This window comes from Podarcis pityusensis (genome assembly GCF_964106645.2).
Source record: "Podarcis pityusensis genome assembly, chromosome: 5".
NCBI classification, from domain to species: domain Eukaryota; kingdom Metazoa; phylum Chordata; class Lepidosauria; order Squamata; family Lacertidae; genus Podarcis; species Podarcis pityusensis.
Genome location: NC_138032.1, coordinates 29,972,291 through 30,000,279, shown reverse-complemented (window position 1 = coordinate 30,000,279; position 27,989 = coordinate 29,972,291). Strand labels below are relative to the sequence as shown.

The 27,989-nt window shown below is 44.7% G+C and overlaps 1 protein-coding gene across 2 annotated transcripts; it reads right to left on the bottom strand.

Annotated features, from left to right (window-relative positions):
• Window positions 1–17: 17 nt before the first annotated feature.
• WDFY1 (WD repeat and FYVE domain containing 1) lies at window positions 18–27,650 on the bottom strand. 2 transcript variants are annotated; one of them, XM_081006962.1, is made up of 12 exons: window positions 27,427–27,650; window positions 22,374–22,441; window positions 20,837–20,910; window positions 19,108–19,162; window positions 17,299–17,449; window positions 13,188–13,300; window positions 11,118–11,244; window positions 10,248–10,353; window positions 8,282–8,383; window positions 7,702–7,832; window positions 5,765–5,873; window positions 18–2,849 (listed from the first exon to the last, which is right to left on the bottom strand). In XM_081006962.1, exons 1-12 carry the CDS (start codon window positions 27,561–27,563, stop codon window positions 2,790–2,792), a joined length of 1,233 nt encoding a protein of 410 aa, XP_080863088.1. In that variant the 5' UTR covers window positions 27,564–27,650; the 3' UTR covers window positions 18–2,789. The 2 variants fall into 2 exon arrangements, with proteins under 2 accessions (XP_080863088.1, XP_080863089.1); XM_081006963.1 differs by having other exon boundaries at window positions 22,370–22,441; window positions 27,427–27,444.
• Window positions 27,651–27,989: the final 339 nt, after the last annotated feature.

Genomic DNA, 27,989 nt, shown 5'->3' with positions numbered 1-27,989 from the left:
AGAGAGGCGAAGGGGAATACTATCAGGAAATATTCTTTTTTTTTTAATTGTACAATATTCAAAGTTTTTTTTCTTCCAAAAGACAGGAGGGAGAACGAAGAACAGCCATAACAGAGTCTCAGATAACAAAGGATACAGTATTTCACAGAATACAGCTATCGGACAAAAGATACATTAGTACTTGTTGCTCCCACATAAAGAAAGGCTTTAATTGGGGGGGGGGGGACTAGGTAAGTGTGTCAAATCAAGTCAAAGTAATTGCACATTTAAAATTACTGGGACCGTTATTGTTACATTGCACAGCATTGTGTTTGTCCTTCTGCTCACCCCAAAACTGTTTTCTATAGAAACACACAATCTAAGTTTTCAGGGAAGGGTTTGACGACTTTGGAGAACTCCCGTGTTTTGAATTATGCAAACAAACTTGTGTTTTCCCAACAAAATCTCTCTCACAACACCTTAATGTCAAATTCTCCAAATTACCAAAATATAGAATAAAATAAAAATTATTCAGTCACGGAGCAAATTCAGCATCCTTTGGCAAAATACTCACAGAAGAGTCTAAGTGCAGTTGCCAAGAGGTGGAAATTCTTATTCTGTGGTCTATGCAGCTAGTAACCGAAAAAGTAGCCAATCAAGTTGGAGAATTTATTCTGTAGGGTCAACTATCAATGCTGAAACAATGGGTGCCCCCCTCCCTTGCTGCCAGTTATCCCAGGTTTCCAAGAGAGGAAAAGGGAACATATGCTCTAAGGCAATTTTTTGAGGGGAGGTGGGGTAGAGATATAACAAATGCTTTCAAGTCGGGTAGTTTTCAAAACACAAGATGTGCATTTCCAGATAAAGAAAACTTTTCCTCTGGGCACTGAGGTGAACTGACTCTGGTTTAATCCATACAAGTGCAGTTCCACTTTTCATGCATTCCAATAAGGCAATGAGTAGTACAAGTTTACTGGTTCAGTGAGGCCATCTTCTTCCCAGAACGCATCAACTCAAGAGAGAAAACTGTTCTCTATGAAGATTGTGCTACTCTTCAAACTTTATGTTAGGATGCAGGCAAAACTGCTGCCTTCATGTTTTTCCTCCCCGCGCCTTGACCCTAAAATGATCAACTGCATCTTTTTTTCCTGAGTTTTCATTCTAATGAAGTAACTCAAATCTTGCACATAACTGCAGCACATAGCATTGATCTAAGTCCTAGTGTGATCATCAGCAAACACAACATTTCACCTCAGAATATTATACTGCCCGTCCTCATATGCATCTCCCTAACACAAAACACTTAAAAGACTTGATTCTTTAGCGATTTACACACTTATAAAACAGTATACAATTAACACTGGCCTTATGAAAGTTTTTCATGGCAAACACCAAATAGCTCTCCCCACCCCCGCTTTAGTACAACATTTCCAGAAAATACCCCTAGAGATACTATACATTGAGACAAGAGATATTGCTACCTGATCGGAGGGAAAACGAGCAGTTCAGATCTATTAGCCTGCATGAACTAACCCTTGCCGTGGATCTTACACAGGCTTTTAGGCAATGATTTTATCCCATTAATGCTAGCGATCGCACCGGCCCGATTTCACAAAGCTACATTTACTCCAAAAATTTAAACTCAACAGTGCCAATGAAGCAAATGAACAGAGAGGTGACTTGAAATGGTGCTCAGGTTACAAAGGATCATTCCCTTCTCCTTATACTGCTGTAGCGCAACGTGACAAATCGGTTTCATTCTCAAAGTTTGCGGGCATCTTTAATCTCACAACTTTCCACTGCTACTCATCTCATCCATTTTTAAGTGCAGGAGCTCTTATCTATGCGCCCCCACCCCACTCCACAACAAAATTAGTTATTGCTGAAATGTTTTCAAAAGCATGCTCAGCACTGGCTGAAGAAAGTAAGATCAAAGTGACACACACTTCTCCATTATTATGACTTTTTAAGGGGGGGAATGCAGGAAGCGCCATCATCTGGGGAGCGGAAAGAACACAACAACTAGTTCACTCAAAGTGTGCAGGTTGTTGAGTTCACACAGCCTCTATTTACATGTAAGGCATACGACAAGACACATCAACTTGCTTTTAGTGTTACAGAAAAAAAGTCATGATTTTGGCCAGATACAAAAATTCTCAAGACAACTTGACGTAATTCTCAGTCTGAACAACTTTGAAAGAATAAACAGAATTCATAGAAAATTCTCCACCCAAAAAATCTTATCCATTTTCTCACCCTTATTGCAATGCTGCTTTGAGGTGAAGAGGTGCTTTCTTCTTTCCGTCAAAAGGTATATATTCTTATGTTTGTGAGGCAGCCTTCACAGCGGCTGTTCAGAAGATAAAACTAGCCTACAGGGATGGTTTACAAGGACGGAGAATAAGTTACAACTATTTGCACACTCTGTTGTCACTACACTCATTTTAACCCTTTGCCACTGTACAGTATTATTTCAGCAGAGAAAAAGCACACATTGAAGACTACAAGTAAATCGAATGAGGAGTGGTCTCTCTAGGCAAGGAGTTGTGGTTGGTTTTTTTTGCACTTAAAGCCTTTTCTGCGTTCATTCCATAGGCTGTGAACTTGTAGTTGGGCAGGCTCCGCTGTTCCTGGTAAGCATTACAGAAGAATTCTGCTCCACTCTCTCACACACAGACACACAAGAAGGCTGTCCATCTTGGGAAAAGCAGAGTTCACAGAGTCAAGCAGCCGGCATTTTGGTGGCAAGAATCACAGAAGGGAGTGTTATCCATTTGGTGCTTCGGGTACATTAACTCGGCAGGCCGAGGTCAGCGGGAAGCGAAGCCGGTCGCAAGGCCACAGCCCACTACTGGTGTCATGTCCCATATCTGAAGGAGGAGATGCAGAAGCAAAGTAAGACTCTGTGACATATGGCAGCAGACCCAACATGTTCAAACTCTAGAGTTGCCTGCAGTTCAAACACGTATTGACAGTTTTTCCGGGTCATGTGGCCAGCATGACTAAGCCGCTTCTGGCGCAACAGAACACCGAAACCAGAGCAGCGCACAGAAACACCGTTTACCTTCATAGCTGTCAAGTTTCCCTTTTTTATAGGGAAATTCCCTTATTCCAAATAGGATTCCTCGCAATAAAAGGGAAAAGTTGACAGCTATGTTTACCTTCCCGCCGGAGTGGTACCTATTTATCTATTTGCACTTTTTTTGGCGTGCTTTCAAACTGCTAGGTTGGCAGGAGCTGGGACCGAGCAACGGGAGGTCACCCCATGACAAGGATTTGAACCGCCAACCTTCTGATCAGCAAGCCCAAGAGGTTCAGTGGTTTCAGTCTTTCCAACGGTTTGACTTCACCCCCGAAAGCTCACTCCTTCATTGTCTCCTGAGACAGACGGATGCCAACAACATGATTGGTGGCAGGGCTGCTGTTGAGACCCTTCGTAAGACAGGTGGCGACCCAGCAGTTTCAGACCAGTGATTTATCCCACCTTTCTGTCAGATAAAGGTGACCAAAATGGGGGGGGGGGCGCAATTCAGCAGGCAACACATGAATAGAATCTAAGAACAATGACACTATTTTGCACTATTTTGCATAAGCTGGTTGGTTATTTAACTCTGCAGTCATACTTTGGTAGTCGAACACCTTAGTTGTCGAACAAATCGGTTCCCGAACGTCACAAACCTGGAAGTGACTGTTCCCGTTTGCGAACGTTTTTTGGAAGCTGAACGTCCGAAGCGGCTTCGGATTGGCTGTGGGACGCTCCTGCAGCCAGTAGGAAGCCACGCCTTGTTTTTCAAACCGTTTCAGGAGTCGAATGGACTCCTGGAATGGATTAAATTCGAGAACCAAGGTACAACTGTAGTATTTTATACCACAGATGAATTCTACGTTGCGTATTACAAGCTTTTTCCTTGACACTTGTACTATGCAAAGCATGAGATGTAAGGGGAAATGAGGGGCAGATGGGGCTCGTCAACATTGGAAGGTAGCCCATTTAGGAGAAGGAAAACTCTGATTCGATACCTCTGCTACCTTGCAGTTACACTCATTTGTGAGAAAGGCTTCAGGAGTAAACCCCAAGGAAAAAATCAGTACCCACTGCCTTGCGGGACATCTTCAGGAGAAGAAAAGGCTAAGGAGTAAACCCTACACAAATCCGGAGTAGAGACCCTAAGATGGTTGGATGGTGCCTTGTACACTTCCTTCTGGCAACTCCTGCAGCCAAGCTGCTGCCAAATGCAATGGTTTCCTTTCCTTTGGAGAACACCAGCAAGGCCAAGAGAGGCGTCCTGTCGTCTGGGCAGTCCAGGATCTCCATACACACTGCCCAGGCTTGCACCCTGGGGAGGTCACTTCAGTGCTGCAAACACACCATTACCTGACACACCAAATATTCTACACTGAATTCAGGTTATCAAGTAATAAGGATGGAACAGAAAAGGTTGTTTTGATTCTAATCTTTCCAAAGCTAAAGTAGCCTAAATTGGGAACTTAAGGGGCATTTTATCCTTCAAGGGCATAGATCTTCCTTCTGTGGGCATAACTTTTTTATATAAAAGGGGGGGGGAATGCTTCATAACTATTAATTCTTAAAATGCTGGAGGATTTCTAATACTTTGGGGGGGAAATGGGAAGTAAACAATAAACGTCTGGAGATTCAACAGTCCACTTGTTCAGAAAACAATTTGGCTTGTGAGATTATTAAGGAAATTCTTATAAAGATTAATCAAAACAGAGGACAAGTTGCCCAGTGTCTGGTGGTTGGCGACAGCTAAGAACTACAAAGGTAGCACGGTAACAGGATGCTAGCTACTTCCATCATGCCCTGCTTGTGAACTTATCAAAGGTTTTCTAGTTGGAAGTCACTGGAGACAGTGTTCATTATTTAGCCATGTGCAACAAGCCAATACTTAGGTGCTTAAAACACAGAGAAATGTTACATGATCCCCATTGATTAAACACAGTCACTCCCATTTTAATTTACTGCAGATTCCTAGCTAGAAATATTACTGCTTCCGCTTCAGTTCCAACAGATGATATCTGACACTGACTATTCAGAGTTGACCCATTTAAGTCCACTAACTTCAAAGGGTCTACACTGAGTAGGACTAATGTTGGATCCCACACAGTGATTTGATCCAGAAGCATCTGTACAGAGCTAAAGGGGAAGGATGGCACTTTCTCCACTTCAATGAATCCTACAAAAATGGTTCAAAGGCAGCCAGGGCAATAACAACCTCAGATCAAAGGTGTGGAGCTAAAGGAGGTACAGTTGTACCTTGGAAGTCGAATGGAATCTGTTCCATTCGACTTCCAAAACATTCGGAAACCAAAGCATGGCTTCTGATTGGCTGCAGGAAGCTCCTGCAGCCAATCGGAAGCCCCAGAAACCCCGTCGGACATCCGGCTTCCAAAAGAACGTTTGAAAACTGGAACAGTCACTTCCAGGTTTCGGTCATTCAGGAGCCAATTTGTTCAGGAGCCAAGGCGTTTGAGATCCAAGATACAACTATATTTCCTGAAAAGCAACTAGATAACTTTGTCCTACCCATCAAAGGCAGAATGGCTCAACAGTTTTAGTAGACCAAAACACCCTGCTTCCTGTATCTCTGCAGAACAACACTATTAAGTCTATCCAAAACATTTGGTTGACCTCAAGGTTCTGCTGTTTATTTGGGAATTCCCCTTAGCTCCTCTGAATATTTTCATATCTACTACCTTTTGGAAACTGTGTAAGCTACTTGCAGGTCTTGGCAAAGACAGATGGGGAGGGGGGAGAGAATCATACCTTCACTACACGATCGCTTCCACATGTCACCATAAGTCCCCTTGAGATGTCCATGGACATATGGGAAATGTTATGTTTTCCTTCATGAAAAGTTGCCAGAGAAGTGCGGCTTGAAGAGGGGAGAAAAATGAGTTTAAATAAGGGCCACTTGCTAGACGTTTCTCAAACCAGGCACAGGAAATTGCTTCAAGACAGAAAGACACTTCAGGGAAATGAGATTTCTGAAAAGTTAATGTGTCAAGTTCAGGATCAGCCTCAGCATAGGAATGACATTTGGAGAACTGACCAGTTCATTAAGGTCCTATTAAGCTCTAAATATTCAAGAGTGAAACCTTCAGACCTTTGAATCCACTGCTGATCTGTGAAAACCTCTGTACAATGAGAAGATCAGTAATTGTAACCCACACGTTTCTTCCTATTTTTTTTTTAATGACTGGTTTTATTCTCTATGCTGTTAGGCATGGACTGGTGCAAATGCTGTAGCACATCCGTCCTCAACCTGTAACCCTCCAAATATTTTGGACAACTCAACAGGTTGGGGAGGGCAACTGTGGTGCCATGAGCCCAGTGAGGTCAAAAAAGGTTATTTGATTGGCCTGATATCTTACAGAGGATACTTCCAGAACATCAGTAAGTGGTGGTCGATAGGAATTCGCATGAACTGATGAGGTATCAGCTCTCATTTGCTTTGTGATGGGAGAATGAGTTCCAATGTTTAACTAGACTCCACACAGCAGGATAATTATAGCAACAGGCCTTTCCTGCTCTAGCAAGTGACGCAGGTGATAATAAGATAAATGACTCACTCAGGGATGTTTTTAAGTTTTACTTTGATTAACAGCTCATATTCAAGAGGGGTGGGGAGACAGGAAGATGACCCTCTTGCCAATGCTAACAAACAGGAGCAAGCAGGGATTTCTGTTTACAGAACAAGGTTGGGATGGTGGAGGTTGGGGAGGAAAGTGTCTTCAGTTCCAGCATTTGAAACTGCTAGCCGAAGCTGGAAAGAACTAAATGCAGAAAAAAGGAAAACGGGGAGGAAGAATCAGGTAGGTGCTGGACTCCCTTGCTCTTTATTTTGATGAGGTTCCTACTTCAGGATAAAGGATAAAACAGCCTTGTAAGGTTCACTGAATTTCTAATTAAAAGCTGAAAGCTGCATTTTAACTAGCCATAGAGGATTTGTTTGCTAACCTGCAACGTTTGTGGAATATTTGGAAGCAAACTACAACTACTACAATGAAAGATCATTGGTGTTAGAAGTCATATATACATTTATAATATCTAACATTGGTTTGTTAATGAATAAATTGTGGAATATAGCTAAAAAGGTAAAGGACCCCTGGATGGTGAAGTCCAGTCAAAGGCGACTATGGGGTTGCAGCATTCATCTCGCTTTCAGGCTGAGGGAGCCGGCTTTTGTCCACAGACAGCTTTCCAGGGCATGTGGCCAGCATGACTAAACTGCTTCTGGCACAATGGAACACCATGACAGAAACCAGAGTGCATGGAAATGCCATTTATCTTCCAGTCGCCGTGGTACCTATTTACGTATCTATATTCACTGGTGTGCTTTCAAACTGCTAGGTTGGCAGGAGCTGGAAGAGAGCAACAGGAGCTCACCCTGTTGTGGGAGTTCAAACCACCAACCTTCTGATCGGCAAGCCCAAGAGTCTCAGTGGTTTAGACCACAGCGCCACCCGCTATATTGAAGCTCTCGCTCTCTATTTTTTTAAGCCTCAGCTGACAGCTAGGAAAGCAAAGCAATGAATATTTGAGTAGAGCTTTACATAATCTGGCTCATAATTAGTGTATACTTTTTTTCCCCTTTCCCTTTTGGGATTTTCTTTGGTTTGGTTTGTATTGTATACAATGTCCTTCGGTTAATTAAAAAAAAAATCACTGAAAACAAAGGCGTCTTTTCTAATCATACTCACTCTTCGTCTTTGATTGAATCAAAACAGGCGTCACAGACCCGGACCTGGAATTCAAAGCCCATCACTGGATAGCTGGAGCGTTTTGTGCTGCATTTTCCACAGACTGCCTTGCCACATTTCCTACAGTGATGCTGGGTGAGAGAATTGAAAAGCAGGAAAAAGAAAGATGGAAAACTATAAACCAAGCAAAATAAAAAAGCCAAATTACCACAGCGCTTCCAATTATTAGCTGCAGCCAACTGTGGTTTTGGGGAGGGGAGATTCACCACAGACTCCCTCTCTAGTTCTAGCCTCTCTAGCCTCCAAACAGTGAGCAACTCAAGAAAAAAACCCTCAGATTAAGAGCTTGATAGCCAAGTTGATATGGAAGAAAATGGTCCTTAAAACACTGGTCCAGACTATTTTGGACTTTGTAAGTCAAACATTGCATCCGTTCTCGTTTCAATTAGATCGAAGGGAGATGGGGCACTCCTAGTGCTTAAATTAGGCCTGATCCAAGTACGGCACTAAACATTAATCCTTCCTGCCAACGCCATACATGGCCGGCACCAAAATACTTTGCAGGTGGGAGGACACTCACCTGCCTCAGCCCCAGAGTCTTTGTGTCCCACATCTGCTTTATGTTCCAGAAGAAAGGCTGCTCGCATTTCTGACAGGAATCGCTTTCCAACCACTGAGGGGCCTGGGAGCAGAAGAGGCAACGGAAAACGTTTAAACATGTTGTTGCAAAAGGGGAGAAACCCGCTTCCCCCAAATCCCATAAATGTCACTGGAATTAAGGGTGTTTATTTATTAACCTTTGTTTATTTATTGCTTTGCGCTAGCAACAAAGCTAGAAATGCGATTAAGACCTTCAACTGAGAGGAGCTGTGAAAAGTCCCCAAAACGCAAGCCTGCCTCGTAAAAACCGCCACCCTCCAGATGTAATTAGTCCAATTTAGTGTCAAGCTGCGTCCATGAGGAATTAATGAAATGGGGCCTTGTCTCCCAGATCTTTGTGTGCCTCCCCCACTTTGCCCTTAGCTGTGGCATTTTCCGTTTCCACCACGCTAATGAGGAAGCCTCCCTTTGCCACATCTGAATTATTAGCCTGCTGCAGGCTTCGAAGCTCCCCAGTTTTCAGTGTCTGGATGATTAAGAAGAGATACCGCATAATTGGAAAAACTGAAGCATTCCACAGTCAAATAATCATGCCTTCCGTTTTTCACTCATAACCTGACGTTAAACATGTCCTGTCCTCGTTTCTGAGCACTATAGATGCCACTTAAAGCAATTAACTGAGCTGTTGCCTGGACCTCTCTTCTGTATATGAATCAGCTTCTATTCCTGTCCTCACTCCATATTGGGGCGGCTCAGAAACCCATGGAAGGACCAGATTTCCCCCCACCTGCTTCCCTATAGGCAGACACCGGAGGTCCAGCTAAATGCAAGTCTTCCATACACTAATAGAAGCAGAGCAATTCAAGTTGCACTTATTGCCTGAAAGCTACCTTGGCACACCCTGTGGGCTTGTCACTACCTGACCTTGAGTTTAAGAAGGTTTTAGCCTTTGTAGCTGCTGAAAAAAAACTTGAAAATGTGACAACAACAAAGCTCCCCCCCCCTTCCCCTATTTATTTGCTTTTTAAAAGAACTATCCGAAAACAAGCAGTCTGGTCATTCCTTAAGTATCAAAATCCCTTTAACCAAGATTCCTCAGTAGGTGACTGAGGCCTGTAAGAATGACTATAAATAAATGCAACATGCCCACAAGTAGAATCTGCTTATGGCTGGATTCAGCTAACACAGTATGATAGTGGAGGCCAGTATATACTCGTGCTAGAGCAAGAGAGCTTCTCCTCCCCCTAATCTGCTCCAGAGGGTTGGGAAAAACCCCACACCAGTGTGCAGAAGAAGAGGGGAGTTTGGTTCCATCTGGGAAGCAGAAATGCTTGTGCCCATCAAACGATCATATTACTGTGATGTTGAACGCGGCAGCTAGACTGGTGACTGGGAGTGGCAGCTGAGACCATATAACACCGGTCCTGGAAGAGCTACATTGGCTCCCAGTACATTTCTGAGCACAATTCAAAGTGTTGGTGCTGACCTTTAAAGCCCTAAACAGCCTTGGCCCAGTATATCTGATGGAGCGTCTCCACCCCCATCATTCAGCCCGGACACTAAGGTCCAGTTCTGAGGGCCTTCTGGCAGTTCCCTCACTGTGAGAAGGGAGTATTTAACTATCTGACTTTTAGAAGACATCTGAAGGCAGCCCTGTTTGGGGAAGTTTTTAATGTTTGATGTATTATCATGTTTTTAATATTCTGTTGGGAACCGCCCAGAGTGGCCGGGGAAACCCAGCCAGATGGGCGGGGTATGTATGTATGTATAAATAAATAAATATTATAATAATAATTTTCCCTAGCTAACTGCCTATAAGTGGGAGGCCTGTGAAGAGAACGCAGAAATCTGAGCAGAACTAGAGCATCATGGCTATGGGACCTTAGCTTCTTATCTGCACTCAAGGGAAATGAGATAAAGCCTTTGGGCCTGGTGGCAATTCCTACCTCTTCTCGGCTAATATCCATATTCCAGACTGTGATCCCTCCATCAGCTGAACAAGAAACCAGTTGTCGTGTGAGCTGGAGGTAGCAAAGGGCCTGAACTTTGTCACTGTACAGCAAATAAACAAAAAGCATTCTCCATTTCAGTATTTAAAACTGATACAGAACCTTAGCCATGTTTCTGCAGGCTGCAGTTGAAACGATTTCCGTCTCTTGAAATTTTGTTTCCATCTTAGGCTTCTTAAAGATTCATGCTGACAGGAAGCTTTCCCTGATGCCACACGAGTCACATGGCCTTAAGTTTTGTTGTTTTTGAAAGAAGGGGTGTGCACAATGCTACTAATGGAAGTTACAGTGAAACCCCCATTATCACCACAGACATTCTCATGCTCTCCTTCCTGTTTATATTACTGTTTCATTTGTAAACAAAGGGACAGCTGATTTGACCAGAGAAGTAAATTTTTACCCATTTTGTTAATTTCATTTATTAATTTCAAATACCAGATACTGCCCCCCAACCCTGCAAAATTTTGGTATGTAGTGCTTTTCAACAGTTTTGTATGTAGTCACAGAACTACAATTCCCAGAGTTCCCTGGGAAGGAGGACTGATTGATTAAACCACTCTGGGAACTATAGCTCTGTGAGGGGAGTAGGGGGTCTGCTAACAGTGCTTAGCATGCTGAACAAACTACAGCTCCCAGGATTCTTTGGGGGAAAGCCAGGACTGTTTAAAGTGGTCTCATGCTGCTTTAAAGGCATAGCACAGATGGTGCTCAAAGAAAGTACAATGTAGTATTCCTCATCCCTATGTTAACACAACCAAGGACTGAACCAGCAGCAGTAAGAGCTGGGAAAATAAAATGTTAGCATACTGATGGCCTTGAAGCAGAAGCGTCCGACCTCTCCTTCCTCCAATATCCCACATGATTATGCTGTTATCAGATGCTCCAGAGAAGAGTAGCCGCTGAATCGGATCCCACCACAGGGAGGCAATGCTTCCTAGGTTAGGGAGGAGAAGGAATAAGTGCATTAGCTTGAGAACCTTCAGACTTCTGGTAAATGGGAGTGGCAGGCTTGGAATATAATGCTGTACTTCCAAAGGGTAGGTATAAATCTTCCCTTTTACAAAGGGATACATTTGCCTAGTTTAGACAATCATTCCTGGCTTCATAAACCATGTAATAAATCACAAAGCAGCAGACTTGAACAGCACAGCAGACAAGCACACCTAAACTTAGGTTTAAAAGTTCAGCACAAGCCAGCCATGTGAGAAAGTCTTCATAACAAGCAATGAAGACGATGAGAGACTATAGAAATATTTCACGGGACCCCAAAATGTTTTCCAGAAATCACGTCCTCTGCAAGTCCACGCTTGGGTTACCAAATTATGCCTTCAAACAAAGTAGAGTTTTTCAAGCTTGCTTCATACAAACAACCTCTGAAATTGACTCTCAGTAGCCAGCATCTTTATCAGGCCTGTTTATCTGAGCCAGCTGTGATTAGAGTTTGCCCCGCTGTCCTTGTTTGTATAGCAGAGCCCCAGTATTGACCATTTCCACATAATTCTTATTGTCTGGCATTCACAGTCTACTATAAAGGTACATAGAAACGGGCAATTTTCACTGGAGCACAGCTGAATAAGTTAATCAGTGTTGGTCCTCATTTTTCTCAGTGTGTGTAGCTGTGCAACTAATTATCTGCTCTGGCAGGCCCATACATCACTGTTAGCACACAATAAGAGATAACCAACCACACACACAGACCTCTGCTTCAGATAATGGTCTGAAGGCACATGTGGTGGCTTAGGGTTGACGCTAAGATGTTTGGCAGTGTCTGGATGTAAATGTGAACTATAAATAAGCCACTCTGAACCCTGTAGTGCCAAAGCAGGGTGCAGGAATAGACCTTTGGGGAGGGTTGTCTCAACTTTTGAAACTAGGAACCAAAGTCCGAATTTGCATTCCAACCTGTCGGTTCCCACCCACTACCTTCACCCGCAGCAATAGGCTGAGGAGATGGATAGCAGCTTACCAGGGTGGGGAGAAATACTTGTCACAGCGAGCCATGTATCACTGCACATGGCCATGACAAAACTGGCCGGGGGGGGGGGGTTAATGAGAGGGACTAGGCTGGGTGGGGGAAACAATGTTCTTGATGGTCTCTATGATAGACAGTTCAAGTCCTCAATGAGTCCTCATGTGTCAGTCAGATCTGAAGGCATACAAGATTGCTGAAGCTGAGCAGGCCTGAGTCCGGTGAGAGCATGGATGAGAGGCCACCTGAGAACCATGTGTGCACCACCGTGGATTCCGCAACGGAAGAAGGGAGGAAAACTAACAAAAGGAGAAATAATCCCCAGTTCCCATTCTCACTTAATGCAAATGTGTGTCAGTCACACAGCAGGGACAGTACATTATATCTATTGCTTTCTATGAACTGCCAGAGGGTCAACCCTTGAAAGCCTGCCATCTGGTGCCTAAAACTCTTTACTACACCCTAAGTTTTTTTTTATTATTATTAAATATTTTCTTGATTTACAAAAGTGTGTGCAATGTCTCTCTCTCATTCCCCCCTCCCCATGTAACATTTTTACAAATCAGTTTCATTTGTTGAGACATTAGGAAGAAAGTTTTGAAGGTAAAGAGAAGTTGGTTTGGGTCTGCTTACAAATGTGACAGGTCATCCTCTCCGACACCCCTCTTGGCCATAGACTCAATACCGCCTAATGCCCAGTCATTTGAGAAAGCAGCACAATTGCTGGCAACCACATTCCTGTTCAGAACACTTCATAGGTTAGCAGGGAGGGCACTTAGTGCCACTCACCCTAAGAATTCAGGGAAGGTCTAGTTACATATATTTATAATTAATCTCATTTCAGGAGGAAAAACAATTAGAAAAAGATATACATACATACATACATACATACATACATATATATTTACCTTCATGACCCTTGAGAGTTGTGATAACCGAGCACGTGCTCTGTTCAAGTTTCAGGAGCGTGATCTGCCCAGAATAGTCTCCGACAAAGGCATGCTGGGTTTCAAAGTCGTATCTTAGCGCAGCCAAGTCAAGGAGTAGCTTTCATGCGTCAACTGCTCAAGCAGCACAGAGGCAGAGCGTAAAATGATGGTTGTAAAAAGGAGTCTAGTTTGTCCCAAAGTGCTATAAAAACCAAAGTTGAAGGTGTGCCTAAACTAGAAGAGGAGGAGTTTGGATTTGATATCCCGCTTTATCACTGCCCTAAGGAGTCTCAAAGCAGCTAACAATCTCCTTTCCCTTCCTCCCTCATAACAAACACTCTGTGAGGCTGAGAGACTTCAGAGAAGTGTGACTAGCCCAAGGTCACCCAGCAGCTGCATGTGGAGGAGCGGGGAATCGAACCCGGTTCACCAGATTACGAGTCTACCACTCTTAACCACTACACCACACTGGCTCTCACTAAACTAGAAGAGATCTTACTAGATGCTGCTTTTAGTTCAAGCAAACGAGGCTCTTGACCTCCGCAACCATTTTAAAAGCCATGTCGCTGTCACCCAAGGTTCTAAAACTTAAGAGGGGTAATTAGTCTGATCATTCTGGGGTATGAGTTAAACACGGGAAACGCTCTACTGCCAAGATGCAGCTAGACTAAAAGGTAAAGGTAAAGGTACCCCTGCCCGTACGGGCCAGTCTTGACAGACTCTAGGGTTGTGCGCTCATCTCACTCTAGAGGCCGGGAGCCAGCGCTGTCCGCAGACAATTCCGGGTCACGTGACCAGCGTGACAAAGCTGCTCTGGCAAGCCAGCACAGCACACACGGAAACGCCGTTTACCTTCCCGCTAGTAAGCGGTCCCTATTTATCTACTTGCACCCGGAGGTGCTTTCGAACTGCTAGGGTGGCAGGCACTGGGACCGAGCAGCGGGAGCGCACCCCGCCGCGGGGATTCGAACCGCCGACCATGCGATCGGCAGCTGCACTAGCTGGGTAAGAAAAACAAGCATGACACCATGAAGGTGTGAGGAGTGCTAGATCCGTCTCCCAGGTGACGGAACAGCAGGACGGTGTCAGTAAAAAGACTTAAGGGACTTCGTGATGCGAGCAAGTTGGTGGAGGAGGAGAGAGCAGGTGTGACCACAACAGGCATAGTAAGAGTCTAACCAGCACGAGGCTGAGGAGGAATCACTTACAGTTCTCTCCTGTGGAAAGGGAGAAGGGAGACCTTGCCACCTGGGGGGCTCTGAGTGGTGCCTGAGCCCATCATGTTTATTCCAAGATACAAGCAAGGATGTGCTGGACTGCTTAGAGCAGGAGTGGGTAAACCTGTCACCTGTAGGGTCACAATTCCTTCTGGGGGCCACCTGCCAGTGGCAGGTAAGGCCAGAGGGAAAAGCAAGCAGACAAACAATTAGACCTTTATGCAGCAGGCTAGAGCAACTTCCTGCAATCCAGGAATCTCAGGTCCCTCCTCCCCGACTTAAGAGCTTTATCGCAACCTTAAAGCAAGTCCGATTCCAAAACTGTCGTGCCCGGGCCTTTTTTCCTCCCAGCTGGAGCTCAGCTCTGGCACCTCTCAGGTAGGCACCACTGCCATTCTAAGAGAACAAGGGAGAAGTTCAAAGTGAGCTCTGGCACTACCCGCCCCCCTAGAAAAACAGCACTGGCTGTGCCTGGTCCAAATTTAATGGGAGTGGAGACATTTCTCCTCTTCCCTTCTGGTTCCCATTTATCTTTCTACAGTGGTACCTCGGGTTAAGTACTTAATTCGTTCTGGAGGTCCGTTCTTAACCTGGAACTGTTCTTAACCTGAAGCACCACTTTAGCTAATGGGGCCTCCTGCTGCCGCCGCGCCGCCAGAGCACGATTTCTGTTCTTATCCTGAAGCAAAGTTCTTAACCTGAAGCACTATTTCTGGCTTAGTGGAGTATGTAACCTGAAGCGTCTGTAACCTGAGGTACCACTGTACGTATAAAATTACTGCAAGGTCTACAAGCACGGAAATCCAAGCTGTGGCACGGGGGTCACTCCTGAGCAGGAACAGAAGAGCTGTGCTTCACTGCTGCCTCCTTCTGAATTGGGCAGATCCGAAACAAAACCAAGGCCAGCACACTGCACTGTGTGCTACTTCACACTTTGAAGACTTGGCTCGCAAACCACATATCGAAAAGGGGGTAGTTGGGTGAGGGGGAGCGGTTGCCACAAATGAAGACTGGCAATGTATGCACTGAGTCAGCCTGTTGGCCAGCCTCATTACCAGCATTATTCCATTACTTGTGTAATATTGTCAGTGTTTGCTTTTATGGAGTAGGCAATACTCTTGACTGCCCATGCTGCAACGTTTCATGTTTGCTTAACTGTCTCTAACTGGCTCATTAGCTGCTATATTTCAGAAGCTCTTGACAAGGGTAGTGAAATAATAATCTGTCCTGCTATTAATGACTCCAGCAAACAGTGTGTGACAATAAGGAGAAGGAAAACCCTGCTGAGGAAAAGGAAGTCTTTACTTTCTCTCTCCCCCAAAAGATAAAGATGATGCTTTCTGGGAAAACCATGCTAGATTCTCAGTAAAGTTCAGAGTCAGAATGATTTACTGGACAGAGTGAACCTATATGACCTGGGTTAAAATCACAGCTCTCTCATAAACTAACTCAACACCTAAAGGAAACTCCCAGGGGAGTAGCTGTCTTAGTCTCCCACAGTAAACAGAACTAAGAGTCTTGTAGCACCTTGAAGGCTAACATATCATGTCATCCAGTTTTCGTGGAGTAGACAGCTGACATTCAATGAAGTGAACTGTATTATTATTAAACTTATATCCCATCCTTCTTCCCAAGAGCCCAGGGCGGCAAACAACAAGCAATAAAACAATAAAAAAACATATTTAAAACAACTGTGATAAAGATGCAACCTGGGGAAGAATGCAGCCCAGGAAAGCTTATGCCACTAAAAACTTATAAAATCCAATCATTATTATTTTTAAAATGTAGTCTTTAAAGTGCCACAAGAGAGGGCTGCCGATTTTGGATTAGCAATGATCGCGGCATGTCTTTGATGTCCTTCCCAACATGCTATGCCTAGATGAATACATAGTTCTAAAATATACTAAATAGCAGAACTGTGTGCTATAACACTCTGTTCCACCAGAAAGGGTTGTGTCTTCAGCAATAGGCTGGAGGGGTGAGAAAGGTGACTGGACAGAATGATTGACAGATATTCCCTACTTGTCCACCCACCTAATACAATAAACTGGTGTGAAATAATTTTTTTAACCTCCCAGCCAATGCCTAAGTGTGCACACCCTGCTTTTTCATTCTATGGTCGGTGAGCATCAACACCAAAGTGACCCTTTGGATATAAAGAGAACACCTTACGGATTACAGATTGTCACTCCTAACACTGAATGAAGACAGCACCTAGCACTGCCAGCAGCTTGTAGCCTCCTTCAGGCATTACATATGAAAGCAAAGTGGTTCTGCAATCCTGTACTCATGGAGGCTCCCTGCACATTTTTAGAATCCTAGAAAATAAGGGTTCTAAAATGCACGGTGAGCCTCAATGAACTCAGGAATGCATTCGCCCTTCAACTAACAGATGACGATCAGAGCAGGGGTAGCATATTGTATTTTTAACATTTTGTTGGGAGTCACCCAGAGTTGCTGGGGAAACCCAGCCAGATGGGCGGGGTATAAATATATTATTATTATTATTATTATTATTACATGCTGGTCCTCAAGCACCCCCACCCATCATGTGTTTGCGGAACACTTGAAGAGGATTTCTGAAGCACATGTGGCACCTAACCTGAGACTGCTGAATTGCCAAACAAATATTACATACGGCAACAGTGACTAGTACTTCCTCAACCTGCTAGCTACAGTAGACTCTTTAAAAGCTCTTACACTAATGAAATCTAACAGCAGAAAGAGTCACTTAAAACACTTCCACTCTTTTGGCAGAGGCTATTCAAAATGAATATAGAATTGTGCAGTAGAGCGACTGAGCTTTGGGCACACTTTAAATAAACCTTCAGAAACTCCAACTTCTGCTATGATACAATTACTCTGAAAGATACTGTAGGCAAGAAGCCCAGGAGGTGAAATAATGTCGTCCCAGCATGTTTCCACTTCTGGTACACATCCAGCTGACACATTTATCGTGGCCGGTGCTGATAACCCACTCGGCTTCCAAGCAGAAGATGACCGCAGATACTCTGTTCTGATGAGCTGCAGAGACACAAAAGAAGAGAATATTTTTGCAGGATGCATTGCTCTACAGGTGACTCGTTCAATCCATACATTTAAGCCTTGTTTCCATCTTATACGATGGCTGTCAGGGAAAGGGGGCGAGAAGAGGAACGTAAGGTTTGTCTGCAGTCCCAGAACCAACTGTGGCACCCCATGCTTTTTCAGGAGGAAAAAAAAATGCTGACAGACATAATACCAGTGACTGCACCCACAGCAATGCAGCCAGTATTATCAACAAAAGATAGGGAGGAAAATAACTTGCAGCCAGGCTCCCATTTAATTTGTGGGCCTCCTGAGGCATTTATGGTGGAAGGAGAGAGAAGCAAAAGTCAAGGCACAAAACTGTTGAATGCAAACTTTGTTCTGAAGTACACATGGAAGACTCCAAAGATGGCTGGCCTTCCTGGAAAACAAATTTAAGTTTTTTGGGAAGGCATTGACTTTGCTATGATTGTTTGAACAACAGTGTGCATTTTCTGCCCCCCCCCCCAATTTGCCAGGAGTTCATTTATTTAAAGGCTTCTTGCGGTGAGTCACATCCTTCACATGAAGGTCAGTCTCCATTATGGCAAAACAACAGCTTAGGTGAAGCACATATGTGATTGCAAATGAGATTAAACAGTGAATCAGATCAGGTGATCGAAGGAGGGAGCATTGGGGGAGAACCACTATGAAATTAGTTGGAATAGAGAAAAGCATTATATTGGAATAGACAAGCGTCATCTGCCGTGACATAGAGACTCTTTTGTTGTCATTTTAACACAAGGTCTCTCTCAAAGCCAACATTCGCATTTGTAGAAAGAGTGACACATCATAAGATAGGTCTGTTTCAATGGGGATGGCCTTGCAATCCAAAAAGGCTGCTTTCAAATGGAGCCGTCAAATGTTCCCCCGTCCCTTCCCTGTGCACATGCTCCCCAGAATGGAGCATAATGTGCACCCAGGTGTCCTCCCTACACTGTTCCATGCAGACTTTCTTCCTGATCCGTTGATCCCCCATGACCCCTGGCAAAGCTGCAACTGATTTAGCTGGAACTGAAGAGAGGAGCTGGAAGATCAGATGAAGTCAGAAGCCTGGTCACTGTTTGTAACCAAACTGTATGGCCCCACCAGGTAAATGTTCTGTGATTAGGTGTCTGAGCTCAGAATCATCCACAGAGCAGCAGAGAACAGTTGCTTAAAGAATGTTAGGTCAAGCCCATCCCACAAGTGGCCTCAGAACCCATAAAATGGAAGGAAAAGCCAGCGATGGACAGAAGTTAAATTGGTAATTACCACTACTTAGCCCCACACCAAGTTAATCGTGCTTTCATGATTTTCTGTTCCACTGAAAATCAAAGGGCCTGAAATTAGTCACAACTAACCTGCCCTGATTATTGCATAGTCTGGATCCAACCTTTCTGAAACCTAATGGTTACCCATCATTAAAACATATTTTACCATTTTCTATTTTGTTTTCGATACTTAAGTTACGGAATGTATGATTTCGGCTCACATAGGTAGATAGTCAGTTGTGTCTCAAAACAGGGACAATAATAATCTGATGCAAGTTAAGACAGGTCATACATTACAAGCCATTGATCTAAAATTTCCCCCCTCTGGGGGAAAAGATAATGCACACTTTGCTGATTCATTACCTGGGTAAGTCTTGACAAAGTTCATCTTATTGAAGTCTTCCGAGATATGAAACTCCTGAAACCAAGCAACCAAGCTGTTATTAAGAGAAAGAGGCACAATCTTCTCTCAAGATCAGGCAGGCTCAGGTGACACAATAAGAAAAGCTGCAAGGGATTTCCATCTATTTAAGCTGTGCTTTCATATGGAGGAATGTTTAGGTGGTCTTCAACTGCCATCCATTCAGCTTCATTAGGATTTTGAAGAACGATCTCAGGGATAACGTAAGAAGTGCTGTACAGCACTAAGAAAACAGTAAATAATAATAAGGGATATGGTCCTATACAAACTGCTACATTATCCCTATTTTAAATAAGAGTCAATAATAATAATAATAATAATACACGCACACACCCACACCCTGCCCATCTGACTGGGTTTCCCCAGCCACTCTGGGCAGCTCCCAACAGAATATTAACAACTCAAATAGCCAACAAATGCAGAAAACATCCAAGAGGACATGCATCTGTACCCAAGTGAATGGAACACAGCAAAATGCCAATCTACAAATTACATCTTCTGGGCCTGTACAATTTCAGAATGTAAGCGAGGTAAGTGCTCATTGGAAGGCTCCACTGCATATTTTTTAAAAAGAATCTATACAGAAGATACCTACCCCTGAGGAACAGCAAGCTGGAAACTTTTCTCCTGCTCAGCGTGTTCCCTAGAAGGGTGTTTCTGACACAAGGCTGCTTGAGAATACAATTCTCCCACCTCTAGCCTGGTTATCTCAAGTCCTGGGCCTTCCAGGTGCTTTTCTAAAGATGTAGGTCAGCTCTACCTGGGAGGCCAGGAAGGATCTTAAGGAAATACAGAGACCCCTGTGTTCACAGCAGTCTGGCAGCCGTACCAATTGAACCAGCCTCTGCACCACCTAAATCAGTCACTGTTTGGTCCTGATGGCTTAACACTACCGCTTCCCCTCGCAGCTTTAGGTGGACTGAAAACAAGCACAACTGGAGGCCATGAAAATCAGCCTGAAACCTACCAGCGCATGAATTTCTATCCGTACAATTGGGAGCTCCATAATCTGCTCCTTTAGGAGTCTTGGGAAAGGAAAGGCCATGAGCAACTGTTCCCAGTGTATATATTTTTAATATATTTGGGGGGGGGGGTGAGAGCTCAGCAGGAACAGTATTCTGATGCATGCATTCAAGACTGCAAGGCTCATTTTTAGCATGAGTTTAATTAATAATAATAATAATAAATAATAAATAAATTAATATAATATAATATAATATAATATAATATAATATAATATAACAATAACTAACAACAACTTTATTACTTATACCCTGCTGGGTATAAATAATATCCAGTCATTCTGGGCAGCTTACAATACGTAAAAATACATTAAAAAATTGTAAAACATTAGACATAAAAAATTTCCCAATACAGAGTTGCCTTCAGATGTATTCTAAAAGTCATATATTTGTTTATTTCCTTGAAATCTGATGCGAGGGTTTTCCACAGGGTGGGTGCCACTACTGAGAAGGCCCTCTGCCTAGTTCCCTGTAACTTCGCTTCTCACGGTGAGGGAACCGCCAGAGGGCCCTCAGCGCTGAACCTGAGTGTCTGGGCTGTACGTTGACCCGGGTCATCCTCGGAGGTAACAGATTGGAATTGATCCCATGCAACTTGACTAGACAGGACTCTAGCACTCAGTACTTAAAAAGCGTATTGAATACTGACCATAATGGCTCCATTATCTTGACCCACAAATATCCGCCTGCTGTCATGATGATAAGCCATGGTGGAACAGGGAGCTGCCCAAAGAAATACACATTTACAAAATAATTTTTACATAGGAATGAATCTAAATCAAATATTTTTGCCAGTCGAAGCATTATCAACATTAGGCAATGTTTTGCAGTGAAATTCTTATCCATCCATGTTTCTTCCAAGGAAAACCAGAAGAATTTCCACAGAAAACCCTCTGTTTCAAAAGCACAGCCCTAGGCATGTCTACTCAGAAGGAAAGAGTATATAAGATTGCAGCCTTAGTATCTCGCCATAGGATTCTTAGAGAGCACTGCCTTAATGCTCTTATGCTTAAACAGCAGTTGAATCTGAAAACATTAGTGATTGTGCTTTTCTGCATATTATGAAAAGTATCTGCTGATTTTTTTAATGGATGAAACTGCTGTTAGAGGCAAAAGAGAAAGCCAAGCTGTTTTCCCTCTACAGTTGGCAATCATATTTAAAAGCAAAAGCCTTTGTTAGGTTTGACTTAATGTTAAGATGACCCAGCTAAAATGAGGTTCTGGTTTCAATTATCAGCTTGGTGGGGAAAAACAACAGCAGCATTCTTCTCTTTCCCTCTCTTCTCTTTTGGGTTGACTAGAAGTTCATTTAAGCAACAACAAAAATGGTTAAACAAAGCAAGTCATTCTATTAGCAAAGTTAAAACCGATTTGGAAAATATACTAGATAGGTAGAGCTAGATAAGTAACTGAACTTCCCAGAAGCAGAAAACTTAATCTCATGCAACTTCACAGAACATGAATGATGTTCTTGCATTTGTCAGTTTCCTCCAGCTGTAATGTTCCTACATGGGTCACAAGACGATCTCGTGGATCAACAGGCAGGCTGCTAAAACAAGCCTACTGAGGAAGCACCAGCAAAAGCCTTTAAAGGAGTCAGAAAGAGCACAGACAGGAGCCACAAAAGGATCAAGCAACAAGGAATTAAAACAAATGCCTTCATCCTGATTGACAATAACAGCCATCTACTGCTACTTTCATGCCTACTACTATACTGATAAATACTATTATTGTTCTACCCTTTTTCTCACAGAGCGGTCTGCAACATGACAAAATGCATTGTAGCAATAATAATTATAAAGAAAAAGATTTAACATCACACACTGAAACCACTATACAGTCATACCTCATGTTGCGTCTGCTTGGGGTTACGTGTTTTCGTGCTGCATCCCGCAGCAACCTGGAAGTACCGGAACGGGTTACTTCTGGGTTTTGCCGCTTACGCATGCGCAGAAGCGCTAAATCGCGCCAAGCGTGTGCACAGACATGGCGCTTTGGCTTGCGTCAGTTCCATGTTACGGACGGGTCTCCAGAACGGATCCCGTTCGTAACACAAGGTTCCACTGTACAAAACATTAACAGTAGTACCCAAAACAGCAGGACATAACATACATCAACTTCCTAGATTTGCACAAGAGACACACTCAACCAATGATATCAACAAAGCAGTGTCTGTACTTACTTACATGACATTGTGTGGTAAATGCTGGGCCAGTACTGACCACTGTCCCTCTTCAGCCATACTCTAATTGTCCTGTGAATTTAAGGAAAGAAAAAAGAAACATTTTGCACTGAAACATGGAAAGTAATATTTCAAGTGCTTTCAGGCAAGTATGTATCTTAATTTATGTCTACCAGACACACCAGTATTAAAAGGAGTCATTTATTTTAATCCTGGCTATTTCCTTGTGCTTCCTCTGCTGTACTATATCAGTGACCTATCAGCTGACTTTTTATGAGCCATAACACCACAGCTATATAATACTTTTATAATCTTTGGCTTTTCAGTATGACTTGCTCATTTTCATGCTGGTTCTAAGATATACAGTATAACTGGTACAGAGAATTAGGGCCACGAAAATACATGCAGTCCTTTTATTGTGGCCTACTTGTGGTCTCAAATGTATCCCTAGGCTCAGATTAGAGGGAAGACCAGAAACAGGGACGTTACCTCCATACCTTTGAAGTGTATCATATAGCAGAAAACTAACATGGTCCAGCACTTGGAGGAGGCGTAGGGGACATTTTTCATATTCCCACTTGGGCAACTGGAAGAGGGTATCACATGCCAGTGGTGGGCAGGCCACAGACAAAGTGGTCAAAGCAATGAAGTGTGAATTGTACCTTTGTACAGTGGGCTAGCTTCTTCACACTCACACATTCTTCTCCATTTTCCACCCAGGCAAGCAAAAGGCATTATCACAATTTAAGGGCACATTCTAGCCAGACAAGAACATTCAAAGGTGGTGGCAAAGCAGGGCTGGTGAAGAGTGTGGCTTAAGAGGGGGCACAACTGGGAGAAGTCCCACGGGCCAGACAGAGAGGACTGGAGAGCCACATTCAAGGCCCTATCCACCCCAGGCCTGAAGTTCCCCATCCCTGACCTTCAGGGTAGGGAATGGATATGGGGAACGTGTTCAAATCCTGACTCGGCTACAAAGCTCACCAAGCTTTTGTACTTGACTCGGAAGAATGATTGTTAAGTCAGAAAGCCCTAAACTTGCCATTCTCATAACTGGCAAGGGTGAATGCTGCAAAATAAATAAAAGCTCAAGAGAAAAGGTGTGTAGTGAGAAGTACATTGAAAGAAGATGGATGAAATATGGAGAGACTGATTTCAGGATGAAACACCGTATTTTTCGTCCTATAGGGCGCACTGGCCCATAGGACGCATCTAGTTTTTTTGGGTGGAATTTTTTAAAAAAAATTATCCCCCCCCCCGCCGCGGGGCTGGGGCGGGGGAAGCCTGGGCTTCCCCCGACCCCAGCCCCCAGAACAGGCTGCTGCTCACAAGGCTTGTGGACATCTGCCCGAAACATGGGGCGTGCTCTGGAGCACGCCCCATGCTTCAGGCTGCTGCCTGCTGCCTGCAAGCCTTGGGAGCCCGGCGGGCACTCCCGCCGGGCTCCCAAGGCTTGCGGATAGCTTCCTGAAGCCTGGAGAGCGAGAGGGGTCGGTGCGCACCGACCCCTCTTGTTCTCCAGGCTTCAGCGAAAGCCTGCATTCGCCCCATAGGATGCACACACATTTCCCCTTCATTTTTGGAGGGGAAAAACTGCGTCCTATAGGGCGAAAAATACAGTAATTGAAGGAAGTGGAATTGAACAGTTCTTTGGGTGCTTTGTGAATACACACTATGTTTTAACAATTCCGGTGATAACTGCGAAGGTAACAGACTTCTACCCCCATGACAACATTTTTTGAGAAATCCTAATCATGATATTTTTTAATGCATTGCAGCGTATGGGCATTGTTGTTGAATGAGCACAATAACACAATGCATCGAAACAGCATTAAAAAAAAGAATCTGAGCATTTGACAACAAAAATGGCAACGAATATACACAATCAGAGAATAGAGACTGAACAGGTTTGTGGCTGAGGTGCAACTGGAATGGTGGATTTGCCAGCTGACCACTCACACCTGGCCACTACCCCCATCCTAGTTCTCGGATGACATGAGATGGATGGCATGCGTGGCCAAGGCCCCAAGGTGCATGACACTGCTGGGTGCTGCTGAATTTCCTCCTGTGTGAGTAACAACAAGAGTGACCTCCCCTCTGCACACTTCAAGCACTGCTTGGAATAACAAGCCAAGAATCAAAATGCTTCATCTGGTATTGCCGAGCCACATTGTTCATCCACTTTGAGGAAACATGCATTCTTCTCTTAGCTTAAATGTAATCCTGTGCAACAGATGCTGTAATCCCCAAGGGCTTTCGGAACTAGCACCAATTAACCCTTTGGTCTGATGAAACCGATTATTATCTTGATTGCTTAAGCACAGCTTTGTGGGGCGGTTTTCTCTACGCACTCTCTTGTGCACCATCTGCTTAAAAGACTAACATGTATATTCCTCTATAAATTCTGCTCCATCACGATGAAGACAAAGGCAATTTGAACATCGATGTAACCTGCTGGTTGGCAGCTGGCAATACACAACTTGAAGAACATGTGCAAATTATGTTGTTAGCGCAAAGCAGGATGCAAAAGCAAAGCAGATAATCTAAACTTTGGCTATAAAGCACTTGACTCTGTAACTCAGCCATGCAAATCAAAGGTGCAAAATAAAGAGTGGTCAGAGAAGATTTCAAGGAACAAATTCACAGGCCAGAGTAGGGCAAAGAAGGACTGAAGGGGCTAAGGAGACACAAAAATGGGTTTTTTTAAAGCAACCAAACCAATGCGAAAAAGTATTTGTGCTGGATTATGAGTGCTCTTTGTCTTTGTGAGGGGAGAGCAGAAGGAAGAAAGTATTTCTGTACAGTCAGACGCTTCCCCAGACTGAGTAAATGGGATGGGCTATTTCTGCTTCAAGGCAGTGTGCCAGTATTCAACCATTTCTCTCTCCACACACACACACACCCAACACATGTGCATGCACACAGAGGGCAGGGGGTGTTTTGATGTAGGGATAATGTGAAATATGGGGAGGGTGGACAGAAAAGCCTTTATATTTTGTTCTCTGAATAACTCAGGAATATAATCCATCATCAGATAAGGTTATGCAAGCATTAAAGTTGCACAGAACTCAGCTTTGTCTCAGGGGAGCTCAAAGTTGCCCTTTCTACCCTAAGCTGAAGGTTTTCTGGCAGTTCTACAAATAGAATGAGCAAATTGGCCTGTCTGTTTCTCTATCTCCATTGGGGGAAGGTCACCAGTCTATCCAAACTGGTGCGCATCCCCTCCAATTCTCACTTGCTTCTCTCCAAACAATCCTGGGGTGACTGGTTAAGGGCTCTCCTTGGGTATCATTAGAGACTGGATTCACCAGGACTTCATCACACAACCTACATTTGAAGATGGGAGTCCTGGGCAGGTCAGTTGGTTAGAGCATGGTGCTGACAACGCCAAGGTTGCAGGTTTGATCCCCATAGGTGACAGCTGCATATTCCTGCATCGCAGGAGGTTGGACTAGATGATCCTCAGGGTCCCTTCCAATTCTATGATTCTATGAAAACATCAGAACTCACCCCTGAAATGTGTAATGTAGCCAACAACAAAAATGTGCCTTCATGCATATGCAGGACTCTTTTCATCCCCACTGTACAGTGTCGCCGCTGAGGTCACCCCTCACTTACATAGAGAAGTTGGGGTGCATGTATGAAAGCCTGCCACAACCCAAGGCCTGACACTACTCCTTTTATCCAGTTCGGCTGTGGCTTCTATGCAACAAAAAAGGAAGATTTTCTGGCTGAATAGATGTAGGATCGGAGACAGCTTTTGGTTATTAATACCTGACAAGCAACGATAATACCCGATCACCCCATTTGACTCCCACTCCCCCACGGATGAGTGTTATTGTGTGGATGTCCTGCAAGCTTCCCAGAGGGATCTGGCTGGCCACTGTGAGAACAGGATGCTGGACTAGATCACCTGATCCAGCAGGCTCCTCTTACATTCTTATGTCCCACACTCTCAACACCAGACATCTAAACTGGGTAAGTTGCGCCAAAACCACTCCCCAGTTTTGGAATCTTTGGAAGAGGGAGAACAGAGAGAGAGAGAGATAAAAGGGGGGTGCTCTTTCCTTTCCTGCAAGTTTGCATGTGTCCTGGGGGCTCTCTGCAGCATAGCAAGGTATAAAACGACCCCCCCCCAACACTTCCCCTTGCATTTCACAGCCTTGGAGGGGTTGTCCGTTGTTTAGCCATCTCCGGTGCCCATTTGCAAACCCACCTGTGCAGCCGCTGCCCAAGAATGCAGCTCTCCCTGCATCCGACAAAGCAAGTTCTGGTCTAGTCCACCAAGGAAACAAATCTGTTAAGTCTCACAAGGCTTCCCATCCCACCACAAACTCACATGTTTGCTGTGGCAGGCTAGCATGGCTACCTCCCCCGGGAATTTTTCTGGGGAGGAAGGAGGGAGCGCGGAAGCATTGTCATCCAGGGCCCTGCATGTGGATATTAGTGTTGAGATATATATTTATATTTGTGTGTGTGTGTGTGTGTGTGTGTCCCTTTTAAAAGGAAAAAGGCACCACCCTCCTTCGCGTAGGCATTTGCACAGGATCCTACTGTTTAAAAAACTTTTTCTTCCTTCTTTAAAGAAATGCTCTTACATTTTGTTGCAGATTTTATTCCAGTTTGGGGTGGGTGAGTGGTGGCGTGTGAACACCACCACCAGAGGCAGACCAGCCACCCCAAAAAAACCAAGCAAGAGGGCAGGGGGCGTGTCCCTCCGCCTTTCCTCTCCGCCCCACAATAGCAATTCTGTACCCAGAGATTTTAGAGCCAAAAAAAAGGGAGGCGACAAAATAAGAGCCAACCACTCCCAATTCTTGCTGCCCCTCCAAAAGAAAAAAAGACTCATGCTCAGGAGCTGCGCTTCCCCTCATAAAGGGGGAGGAAAGAGGCGGGTCTCTGCAAAGGAAAAAATAGGTTGCGGGGCCCGGGGGTGGGTGCGGAGGCAGCGGAGGGACCCTTCGTCCCGCGCCCGGGGCTCGGGCGACCCTCGCCCGGGGGAAGCGCCTCCCGCCGCCCGCAGCGGGGAAGGGGTCTCCGGGGCGTCCCCCTCTCACCTGTCCTCGCTGGCGGTGATGATGCCGTCCTCCTTGGGGATGATGAGCGCGGCGCTGACGGCGTCCTGGTGCCCCTCGATCTTGCTCAGCAGGGCGGGCCGGCTGCTCTGAGGCCGCGAGTGGATCTCGGCCGCCATCTCGCAAAGCCCGGACCGGCCAGGGGAGCGCGGCCCGTAGTGGCGGGTGTAGCGGCGACTCCGCGAAAAAGGCTTTTCAGCGCGCAGACATCTTCCGTAATGTCTGGAGTAGGCGCGCCGACGGACGACGACGTCACTCCTCCCCCCCCAACCCGCGGGAGAGGGTGGCGCCGTAATGGCAGCAGCAGCCGCGCCCAACCTCCCGTCGTGAGATTGCCATAAGACGTGGAGTAGAGGCGCCGCCAAAAGGGCTTGTTGTCCCAGGCGGGCGTAGTTCCCCCCTGTGTGATTCAGATACCGTCTCGCAACTTCGCAGGCCCAGAAGCAGCTGGTATATATAGTAAGCATACATAAGGCTCATAGAATTGTAGAATTGGAAAGGGACCCTGAGGGTCATCTAGTCCAACCCCCCCTGCGGATGAAGAT

Coding starts and splice junctions, on each gene's coding strand:
- WDFY1 (XM_081006962.1), bottom strand. CDS start 27,563: ATGGCGGCCGAGATCCACTCGCGGCCTCAGAGCAGCCGGCCCGCCCTG. Junction 13,301..17,298: donor TCCTGGGCTTCTTGCCTACA/GTATCTTTCAGA, acceptor GGCTGCGCTAAG/ATACGACTTTGAAACCCAGC. Junction 2,850..5,764: donor GAAGCGATCGTGTAGTGAAG/GTATGATTCTCT, acceptor CTCCTCCTTCAG/ATATGGGACATGACACCAGT.